The sequence below is a fragment of the Simochromis diagramma genome, unplaced genomic scaffold (genome assembly GCF_900408965.1).
Source record: "Simochromis diagramma unplaced genomic scaffold, fSimDia1.1 OVJJ01000544.1, whole genome shotgun sequence".
In the NCBI taxonomy this organism is placed as follows: Eukaryota; Metazoa; Chordata; class Actinopteri; order Cichliformes; family Cichlidae; genus Simochromis; species Simochromis diagramma.
In genome coordinates this window covers 357,737-369,895 of record NW_024387370.1, presented here as the reverse complement: position 1 = coordinate 369,895, position 12,159 = coordinate 357,737, and the positions used below count along the sequence as shown (strand labels likewise).

The 12,159-nt window shown below is 43.0% G+C and overlaps 1 protein-coding gene across 1 annotated transcript in view; it reads right to left on the bottom strand.

Moving 5' to 3' along the window:
• Positions 1 to 12,012, bottom strand: part of LOC120718845 — a 34,560-nt gene extending 22,548 nt beyond the window's left edge. Inside the window, exon 1 of the mRNA XM_040007579.1 lies at positions 11,723 to 12,012. Within this exon, the coding sequence (XP_039863513.1) occupies positions 11,723 to 11,855 (133 nt within the window). The 5' untranslated portion in view covers positions 11,856 to 12,012. The remainder of the gene's footprint in view (positions 1 to 11,722) is intronic.
• Between the last annotated feature and the right edge of the window lie 147 nt (positions 12,013 to 12,159).

Here is a 12,159-nt window from a genome sequence, read left to right as displayed (position 1 = left end):
GGTTTCCTGTCATACTACTGCCCCTACATTCCAAACTTCTCACGCACTGCCAAGCCACTATACCAGCTACTATCGACCGGAAAGAGTGAAGTGATTACTGACAGAAGATCAACGGTAACAAAGCACAAAGGACAGCGGAAAAAATCAGACCAACTCCACTCAAGCCAGCCAATCACATGGACGGAACAACACCAGGCAGTGCTATGCCAACTGATAGAACACCTGCTGAGTCCACCACTCCTGGCATACCCTGACTTCGAAAGGCCATTTGTGCTGCACTGTGATGCCTCTCAAGAAGGGCTTGGTGCAGTCCTGTACCAGAGACAGCAGGGCCAACTGGTTGTCATTGGGTATGGGTCGAGAACTCTAACAGCTCCAGAAACCAACTACCACCTCCACTCTGGAAAGCTAGAGTTTCTAGCAATGAAGTGGGCAATCTGTGAGAGGTTTCGGGAGTATCTGTACTACGCACCTTCGTTCACAGTGTATACAGATAACAATCCGTTGACCTACGTCCTGACTACAGCGAAGCTAAATGCTACAACACACCGGTGGGTTGCTGAGCTAGCCGATTTTAACTTCTCAATCAAGTATCGGCCGGGAAGGGCTAATGGTGATGCTGATGGTTTATCACGAATGCCGCTAGACATGGAGGAGTGCATGCGCACATGGTCGCAGGAAATGAAACCAGAGGTAATCACCCCTGCGACAGAGGTGCTTCAGTTGAAAGCCCATGAAGATGAGCCATGGATGTGTCCAGCTACCATAACCACAGCATGTGCTAATGTAGAGCTTGAACGAGTAATGGCCCCAGTGACACAGATCTCCAAAGAGACACTAAAGAAAGCAGAGGAGGATGATCCAGTCATTGGCAGGGTGCGAGAATGTGTTATGACAGGACAATGGCCTCCTTGGAGAGGAAGAGACAGGGGTGAAGACACTTCCGTTCTAAGCCAGGAAAAGAGTAAGCTGTACCTCGACAAAGATGACATCCTGTACAGGAAATCAGCTGCTCGAGCTCAGCTAGTGTTACCCACAAAATTCCATCAGCTGGTGTACAAGGAGCTCCATGAGGAAATGGGACATCTCGGAGTGGAGCGGACACTCGCCTTGGTCCGTGATCGATTCTATTGGCCACATATGCAAAGACATGTGGAACATTATGTGACTAAGGTGTGCAGTTGCTTGAAACGGAAACGTCCCGGCAAACCAGACAGAGCACCGCTGGTCAACATTGTCACCACATACCCTTTTGAGATGGTCTCAATAGACTTCCTGCATCTGGAGAGTTGTAAAGGAGGATATGAGTACATGGGGCGACCGTGGCTCAGGGGGTTGGGAAGCGTATCTGTAACTGGAAGGTCGCCGGTTCGATCCCCGGGTTCTCTGTCCTGTTCGTTCTGTCCTTGGGCAAGACACTTTACCCTACTTGCCTACTGGTGTTGGCCAGAGGGGCCGATGGCGCGATATGGCAGCCTCGCTTCTGTCAGTCTGCCCCAGGGCAGCTGTGGCTACAACCGTAGCCTCCACCAGTGTGTGAATGTGAGAGTGAATGAATAGTGGCATTGTAAAGCGCTTTGGGTGCCTTGAAAAGCGCTATATAAATCCAATCCATTATTATTATTATTATTATTATCCTAGTCGTGATGGATCATTTCACCCGGTTTGCACAGGCATATGCATGCACCAACAAGTCAGCAAGAACAGCGGCAGAAAAGATCTTTGGAGATTTTGTGCTCAAATTTGGATTTCCTGCCCAGTTACACCATGATCAGGGAAGGGAGTTCGAGAACCAGCTGTTTGCCACCCTGGAAAAGTACTGTGGAATCCAGGGGTCACGCACAACACCTTACCATGCAGCGGGGAACGGCCAGGTGGAAAGATTTAATCGGACACTCCTTTCCATGTTGAGGAGCCTGACAGAGGAAGCCAAGGCAGACTGGAAAAACTCCTTGAGCAAAGTGGTGCATGCGTATAACTGCACACGCAGTGAAGCAACAGGATATGCCCCATATTATCTTCTCTATGGCAGAAACCCCCGCCTACCAGTGGACATCATGTTTGGCCTGGTTCCAGGTGACCAGAGTACTTCTCACGGTGATTACGTCCGTAAGTGGAGAAGTAGGATGCAAGAGGCATACAGATTGGCATCAGAAACCGCTCAGAAAGAGAGGAACAGAGCGAAAAAGCAGTAAGATCGGAAGGCTCATGGAGTGGAACTGCAACCGGGATGTCGGGTGCTAGTACGGAACTTCAGAGATCGGGGTGGGCCCGATTAATTATTTACAAATCCTATCATGTGAATTCATGGATTTTTTTTTCACATTCTGTCTCTCACAGTTGAAGTGTACCTCTGGTGCAAATTACTGACCTCTGTCATCATTTTAAGTGGGGGAACTTGCACAATCGGTGGCTGACTAAATACTTTTTTGCCCCACTGTATATGTCGTCTACTAAATAAATGTTTTAATCAAGAACCTCTACTAAAGGCTTAATACAAGAATATGAACTTATAAACGATAATAAAAATGACCTGATATAAGTGTTTTGTAAGCATGTATTGCAATTTCTTCTATGTTCTAGTTTCCCTCAGCATGTATCACCTGGACAGTCACGCCAGTGAAGCTTAAGACCCTTAATGAACCGAACATCAACTCAAAATAAGCACAGATATGCAATATGTATAAAATAGTTATAACTGCGTCTGAAATACAAGGTTAATATGATAACAGTATGCATAAACATCTTAAGGCCATCTTAAAGCTATCTGTTACATTGTTAAAGCAATGATCATACTGCAGATTATATTATGCTGGTAAAATACTTTTGTTCATCCTCACAATCCCCCTTTCGACCTCTGGCAAACCAGAGGTCGATACATACGTCGTTGTTCATTCCTTGGCCCACTCAGCTACTTCCATATCCATCAATGGCATCATGGACATTGGGGCCACCGCCCCAGGGTCCACTGCCTTTGCAATCACCTTTTCTAACAATCTTCGGGCACAAGGAATGAGACAACAACCACAGGTCACCAAAATACCCACCAAAACAGCTAGAGAAAACATAATTGAAAGAGCAAACCCCTTCCACTGTCCGAACACTGAGGTCATCCAGCTCTCCAGCGGGTTGTCAATTCCCGAGTGGCCATGCATGGTCCTAGAGAGACTCTTTAGCCCCTCCAAAGCTCGCGTCACCGAGTCATCTGGAGCAGTGTTATTCGGGATAAAAGTAGAACACTGGTCACCGAACATAGCACAAACGCCCCCTTTTTCCGCCAACAACATATCAAGGGCCATCCTATTTTGCACCCCCACTAATGAGGTCGGACCCATCTGCTCCGCTAACCCTTCCATCCCATCTCTGGTAAGGTTAGAGAGCCTCAGCAAATTATAGTGAACATAATTGATTCTGTCTACATTTTTGTTCAGGGTCACTGGAAAGAGAGCAGAAATTATTGGAAGATTCTCAAAACCGGCAGCTATTTGGTCTACAAGTTTATATTCACTTGGAACTCCCCTGGGGACTCCTATTGAGTCAATCCATGTCGGCGAGTTCAGCCCAGGGTCATAAGCGTGTGTTCCCTCAATCCCGCTCTTGGACAGGATATGTCTCTTCCGCCTAGCTGCCAATGTGCGTGTGTTGTGCTGTTGAATGGTTTTTACCTGATTTCCAATTAGCATAAGAGGTGCTCCTAGTCTCACCATCGCGCACGTCCCCACACTTCCCAGAGGAACACGAGCCAAAAGAGTCTTGTGTCCACAGTAATAATAAAGTCCACTTCTAGCCCAAGTCCCAATTAAAGTGGTGGGATCACTTATATTATTTGTGGTTCTCCCCGTCTGGGTAACAGCGCACCAACTTGGATCGATTTCTCCCACGTCATATGCTACTTTATCTGTGGAGAACTTAAAACACGTATAATTATCTTTTTTCGGCAAAAATGGTCCTGCCTTTGTCCGCTTATCAATTGGGGGAAATAAACTGGACAACACAGTGCAGTTTCCAGTACTCACCGCTCCTCTAGTCATTCGCAACATGCAATCATAGCCCCACTTGTCCTCCGAATGGAGTGGAGCGGGCTCTGTGAACAAACGTGGTCTAGCAGAGGCACAAGCAACACAATTAGATACCTCTTGTTCCCTAGCATTTAGAGCCATCCAGTCCAGCCAGAGATTACTGTCACTGAACCCAGTGGCGCACTCAATTAAATCTTGAGGTTTCAGTGTGGTGTAGTCCACTGCCAGGACTCGTCTATCCTTTGGTTCCTGTTCCTCTGGTACCACATATGACGACCCGTTTCCCCCTTTTCCTGTAAAATTTGCAACAGAATTTATTGGGTTGTTAATCATGTGTATTTCCTTTTCTTCTCTAACTAGCTCTACGGGATTTACGTGATTGGCCTTTTCAAGAAAATTAACTTTAATCAACCCCTTCGGATCAGTTCCCACAGTCTCCACACCCAGAACTAAATACACAGAGTTTTTACGCCGCCAATTGCCCAGCGACATAGTCAAAGGATTCTTAGATGGACTATAATCTCTTTGAAGTTTTAGCACGTTCTCTGATCCTTGTTCTGACGCTTCCCAATTTTCCCCAGTGTAACCCTTTACCTGATTCCAGTTCCGACACCAGTTTGCAAAGGGCCGACTTCCTCTTTCACAATGTGTACTCACTGCATAATCCCAGCAAACCCACACATTATATCCTCTCCAACTACTATCTGCTCCTTTACACTTAAAAACATCGCATAAATCAAATGTGAATGAAGTTGTAGACCCATTAACATAGTTCAACTCTAAACCACCATATGTACTGAGGCACTCATCCCTTTTACCCGAGACCTCGCGCTTTGATCTCCTTTTTAGCCCTGTTTCAATAAACAGTTTCTCTTTTGGTGCTGGATTGAACTGGCCCCTGTGTTCAGACAGTTCGCATGGGCTTTTCTGCAAAATATAGACAAGCAAACATAGGGCCATTATTAATATCATCACAGACATCAAACTGACAATCACAAGCAACATTTTAATCAGTCCTCTCTCCTCACGAGTCTCCGGTTCGCGGGGTGGCATTTTGTGATGTATATTTTGTACTTAGCATAAATTTTGAAGCTTTGTTTCTGTTTTCCTCTTTTTATTTAAACCACCCCTTTTCAAACTCTCAGTTTGTTACCACTCCTTTCTGTAGACGCGGCGATTTCCTCCTAGGCTGCTCTTCTTTCTTCAGCCTTCCAGGTTGACAACTGGTCAGCCCGTTGCACAGGTGAGAGGGTTTATTCTGCCTCTGTTTGTTGACACCTGTGTTCTTTGAAGACGAGTTTTCCTCTACCAAGCTCTCGTGTGCGGGTGCACACTGCGACCAGTGGTACCAGGTGTCGCCTTTCCCTCTCAGCTGGACTGCTGTGGCCGTCCGGGCAGTCACCTCATATGGACCAGTCCAGCGGGGCTCCTTCCACTTTCGCTTAATGACCTTTAGCCACACCGCCTTTGCGTCCGGGACCTCTCCTTTCCCCGTGGGTCTCTCACAAGTGACCTGTTTTGTAAAGCTGGACACAAGAGCTTTCAACTCATTAAAATATTCTGCATGAGACCTGTTGCTTGTCCTGGGCTGCTCCACCGGGACCACTGTCCAGGGTGCTGGAAACTGTCTCCCAGTCAGCAGCTCGTAAGGCGTGAAACCTGTGGATTGGTTAACAGAACATCTTATGGTCATCAAAGCAATGGGCAGGGCTGCGACCCAATTTAGCCCTGTTTGCGCGCAGATTTTAGCCAACTTGTTTTTCAAATTTGGGTTCATTCTCTCTACCTTCCCTTGAGATTGGGGATGATAAACTGTCCCAAACTTATGTTGCACTCCCAACATCCTCTCTACCTCTTGCAAATCTTTGTTCTTAAAGTGAGTGCCATTGTCCGATCTAATTCGCTTGGGAAACCCGTGCCTTGGAATGTAATGATTGATTAAGCACTTAATCACACTTTTCGCATCTTCACGTTTGGTCGCCCATGCTTCGGGCCATCCGGTCAGAGCATCCACACACACCAACAAATACCTCACACCACCTGGGCCTGTATCAATCATTTCGGTGTAATCAATCACAATTTCTTCTCCTGGCCTCTCTGGCATGAGAAACTTACCGGCTTCAGGTTTTACCGCTGGCTTTGGGTTGTGTGCCCCACAAATTAGGCACGTTCTGGCCTTTTCCAGTATCATCCTTCTCAGATCAGGATGCCACCATCGGCACAAGTTTCTCTCCATCTGTTTCACACCCACGTGGCCAAGCCCGTGAGCCTCATTCACCTTCTGTTCCGCCATTTTGGCCGTTAAAGCGAGACGCCCATCTGTCCCCCTCCACAAACCGCCATCTTGCCAGGCTCCTTTGTTTTCCCACACCCCCTTTTCCTCTCGGGATGTCTCCTCCTGAGCCTGTCTGACTTCTTCCATGCTGTTAGTGCTGGCTTCCTCTTCTGGGGTTACCTGCACCATTTGTCTCTGTCCTTTGTAGCCTGCTGCTTCCTTTGCGGCTTCATCAGCTTTCTGATTTCCTTTCACCACCATACTGTCTGCTTGTGAGAGGCCTTTGCATTTTATGATACTTACCTCACCTGGATCCTCCAGGGCCTTTTCCAGTTCCTCCATTTCCTTCTTGTGACAAATTGTTGCATTAGTGGCCGTTCTGAACCCGGCTCTCTTCCACTGAGCCAGTTTCACATGAGCTGCTCCAAACGCATATGCTGAGTCAGTGTAGATGTTCACTCTCATGTTCTTAGCCAACCTCAGGGCTCGAGTTAGGGCTATCACTTCAGCTCTCTGGGCCGACTGTTGTCCCTCAATTTTTCCTGCTTCTTTTACCTGAAACTCAGTTCCTACTCTAGAGACTACAGCATAGCCAGCTTTCAATCCTTCTTCATCTCTGTGGCAGCACCCATCTGTGAACCAGTCCTCAGCTCCAAGTATGGGCTCTGCCTTCAGGTCTTCCCTGATTTTTCCTTCAACTTGGGCTTTCTTAACACAGTCATGTGGTTCTCCTGACCCCATTAAATCTGCCATATTGATTCCTTAATATGTGAATGTCAAATTTGGTGCATCTAAGATTTTGCTCAATCTCTGTTGCGTCAGTGGGGTCATTGTGAATGCCTGTGAGTTTACATACGCCACTACACTGTGTGTGGTAAGCACTTTCAGTGGGTGTTCCCTCACTATGTGTGCTGTTTTCTGAATTATTTTTGCTACTCCTGCTGCATGTTGTGTGCATGTGGGATGCCTTGCTTCTGTTGGATTTAATCTTATGCTGACATACATAAGCACATCTCTACCGCCCCCTTTTTTCTGAAACAATACACCATTTACCACCCCATTTGTTTCTGAAACATCAAGGTAAAATGACTCATCGTAGTTAGCTGTGGCCAGATCTGTGGCTCTTGACAAATCCTGTTTTAGTGAAATGAACGCTGTCTCTGTGTCTGGCGTCCAAGGCAATTCAGCCTTAAGATTTCGAACGCCGACTTTCTTGATCAGGTCCCTTAAAGGGGCCGTTTTGCCAGCATAGTTCGGGATGAACTGCCTGCTGTAACCTGTCAAGCCAAGAAAAGAAAGCAACTCCTTCACAGTTCTTGGTTTTGGATGTGTCAGAATTTGGTCTCTGTGTGTGTTCATTAATCCCACTGATTTGTGTGCGATCACCCGGCCCAGAAATGTTACCTCTGGTCGGACCAACTGCAGTTTTTCTTTATGTACTTTGAAGCCACACTCCGCCAATCTGTTCAACACCACGAGTGATGCTGCCGTACAGGCCGCTGCTGACGGGGCTGCAATAAGAAGATCATCAACATACTGTATCAGTGTACAACCCTCCGGAAGTTACCTTGTAAATGAGTCATTTACCTCAGAGCCTATTTTTAGGCTCTCGCCTTTAGTTCATGTTTGTTTTCATCACTCGTTGTCGTCACACCGAACCTCCTGTAATAAACTTCACTTAATTCTTCACCATCGAGCGTCTGAGTTTTGTTTCACTCAGACCCATGCCCTGCTGTTCCTACCATGCCAACATACAGGAACATGTCAGGCAATGAGTTGGAATAAAGTTGAATCAAACCTTGAAACACAGAGATGGATGATATTTTATACCTTTCATTTATAAACAGTCAAAGCAGACGGGGTCATTTTTGAGCCCAAAGGAAAACCTGATTATTTGCTGCCAGTAAAAAACTTGAAGTCGTTTAAAAACAGCTTCCTACATTAACTTTGACATAAACCCGTCTGTGATCATCTGTTAAAGCGACCGACTCTGGTTGTGAAACAATAATCACAATAACTGATCATTTCATGTATTTTTTACACTGAATTGATCGACAATTTATACTTTAAAAAACACTGAAATGAAGTGGGGACATTTGTGACCCTGAGGACCACAGGTGTGTGGAAATCGGGACGACATTATGAGGGTTAAATCTTAATATTAATATCAACAGAATTTACAGCACAGCGTGGGTGAACTTAATAAATATTCAGCACTGGTTAAATCATCAAATTGATGAATGTTCTTTGTTTGACTTTGTTTCTCTGTGCTGCTCTTAATTATAATAATTATGATTTGATTTCAGTTTTTAACTCAATTATATTATTTGTATAAATTGTACTAGTCTGAATAATTAAGCTGATTAATCAATGACACATTTTGATGAAACATTTTACATATTTATGATTATTAGAAAAAGATGGAAAGATGCTCAACATCCATCTGAACTGATGGTGTTTTGTGAAATTGTTTTTACAAATCTTGTCTTAATTTATTCCCTTTTTCAGTGTTTTTAAATCATAACGGTTCAACTTGAGTTCTGTGGGATTTAATGTTTCGACTTCATCTTGTATTTGTCTTTTGTGATCGTACTAAACATCAACTGTGTAACAGCTCTGAGTTCACACTTTGTTTCTCTCACACACATGAACACAGATGCTTCCTGAATAACTTGAAGCAGAGTTCATGCTTGTAACTGTCATTGTGTTATTAAAGTGAAAAGCCACAGCTAACGGTGTGGAGGCTGCAGAGCAGAAACCCACACAGCCCGTCTGCTGCAGGAGAGCAAGTTTATGATCTGTGAATGCTGCAGTCACACAGGTTATGTATCACAGAAGAAATGAGAAATGCATTCTTAAAATCACAATCTTTATTTTTACTTCAGACAAATAACTACACTGTTATTTTGTTATGGTGGGATCTGAATGCATCAGCTGAGTTTTTCTGCAGAGATGTACAAAAGAAATCTTCACATAAAGAATCTACACTTTTACAAACACATCAAACATGTTTATTTGTAAATTTATATTACACAGTTTAAGATGATTAAATGAGAAAAGGTCAAATGCTCAGTAATGAAACATTGAACCAACCAGAAGTTAATTTACATTTCTGACTGCTGACTGGAGGAAATCTGATGGTGAGAAAAGGCGAGCAGGAAACAGTCAGTCAGCATGTGTGCAGTTGGTGGACGCTCCCTTGTTTGTGAGCATCATCAGCAGAGAGAGTCCACAGCAGTACACCAGACTCTTCAGTATCAGCACTGTGTACAGCAGGCAGAGCAGCTTCACCTCGTGTATAGAAGGAAGAGAAGGAAGATACAGGACTGGTGGAAGAGCTGGAACCTCTGAAACAGAAAAGGAGTCAAATGTTTGGAGCTGCAGTGAGAAATGTCAGTCCTCTGCTGCTCTGCTCTCTTTGACAGCATCTCCACATGAAGCTGAATCACTGCTGAACACAGTCACCAAGCCTTCATTACCTTGTTGTGTTTGGGCCTCCACTGTGCCCCCCTCGTGCTTCACCCAGCAGGTACATTCATATGTGCTTTTCTCCTGCTGATGGATCAGTAAGATGGAGGTGTTGCGTCCTGCCTCTCTGAGCTCCAGCTGCTCTCCATCAGCAGGGGGCAGCTCCTCCAGCCGGCCGTTCTTCTTCTGTCTTTTACACGACAGCTGGACCAGGTGAGGAAACATGGCTGGGGGCACACACAGCAGGGAGCTGTTCCCCTCCACGTGGACTCTGGGTCCTGCTGGTTGAACAACACAGAGATTATGTTCTGTTGTTTCCTTTTATTAGTTTTAAAAGAAATAACTGAAAACATAAATGGTGGTGTTGTGTTTAGCGCTGTAGCCTCAACGCAAGACGGTTGTGTGTTCAGACCTGCTGTTCGGGTGGGGCTCTGCTGTGTGTTTGCAGGAACTCTCGGTGCCTGTGTCGTTCTTCTCTGGTTTCCATCTATAATCCAAAGACAAGTTTTTTCAGTTAACTGGTGATTATGAATTATCTGTAGGTTTGACTGTGAGTATCACTGGTTCTCTGTTCTGTCCTGTGATGGACTCATAGTGTTTCAGTGATGTTCCCTCTTTTGTGCACTGCCAGCTTGAAAAAACTCTTATAGTTAATGTAATAATAATAACAACAACATTTAACATCATATAACTTTATAAAATATTTTAAAATTCAGTTTAAATACTGAGAGCGTGGAAATGACATCTTAAACATTAAATATTACATACATACATAAGATTAACACAGAAATACAGTCTTATTAGTTTCTTACTTTTTTATGTATGTACTGAAACATGTTAATGATATTTTTTCAAATATGTAAAGTTTAAAGCAAATATAACTTGATGTAACAGACTTGATAACATTCTTTTAATTATATTGAAATGCTTGCAGTGTCTGACACTATTATTGAGATCCAACATTTACCAAATAATATTTTTCCAAATATATTTAATTTGGTCAAATATGATTAAAGTAAATGTAAACTGTCCATCAGAATAGAAACACTTTAGTTGGCACCAATATATTAATTTATTCATGTTCACAAGATGGTGATGCGAGCAGTCGCAGCGGCCCGGTGCTCTCCATATGCATATATATGTGTGTATGTATATAACTTGTGCATATCTTTTTGGTGTGTAGATGCCTGTGTTACTTTGTAGATATTTACGTTATTGTAAAGAATCTAAATGTAAGTCTACATGCTGCCAATGGAGAGATGCCAAAGTGTGTTTTGTTAATCTTGTAACAGTGACAATAAAGATTCTGTTCTATTCTTTTCTATTCTATATGTAAAGTTAAAATATTTTTCATTACCTCTTCAATTGACATTTTATTTATTTTTATTTTATTAAAAATATTCTTAAATAATATATTAACTTAACCATTAAAAATTTATTATTTTCATAAACCACATATATATTGGTATTACTTCATTACTTGCAAACTTAACATTATGTACATGAATTATTTTTACTATAATTATTTAAAAGTATCAGTTTTAACTGACATATTCATGTATTCTTAATACTTTCTGAATTAACATATTTCTTAATGTCATTATTTAAACATACACAATCGCTCTGATTTCCTTGTACATTTTAATACAAAAATGATTATTTTTAACATCAAATATGATCTTGTGTTAAAAACCAGCAGAATCACTGAGAGGATCAAATCCTAAATATTTGTAACATCACTAATATTTGCAGAAATAAAGAATAACTTTAGTTGTTCAGTGAGATTTCAACATGTTTTCAGAGATTATTGAGCTTTTCTTATGTAACAATGGCTGCAGATGAATTCTCTACTAATGATGAAAAACTAACATGTAAAGCCTGAAGCAGCAGAAACTGACTTTAAACACATTTTCAGCTTCTACAATAAAACAACTGAAGGAAAATAAATGTTTGTTCTTACCTGTTACATAGAGTTTAGTTCCAGAGCCAAAGATGTAGTATCCTCCCACAGTGAGAAAGACTGGTACAAAAACCTGTCTGCTGTTGAACATGTCAGCTGAGGTGAATGAGTCCAAATGAGGAAGCAGGATCATATTTCAGCTCCATGATGTGTTTCTCTAATGTTCATATCAACATGACTGTCTCTTCTTCTCTTTTCTTTTAGCCACACTAGCAGCACGGCTCTGATCTTAATGTCAGTCTGTTGGTCAGTCCACTACTTTAGTCCACATGGACTGGATCTGGACTAAAGACATTAAACTTTGTACAGATATTCTTAGTCTCTAGAGGATCGACTTCATTAAATGACTTTGTCGATTCTGACTTTTTAATCAGACAGTTTGGATTTTCATGGTTCCCTGGGTTTCCTGGTCCAACTTCCCTAGCTCAGCATGCTTT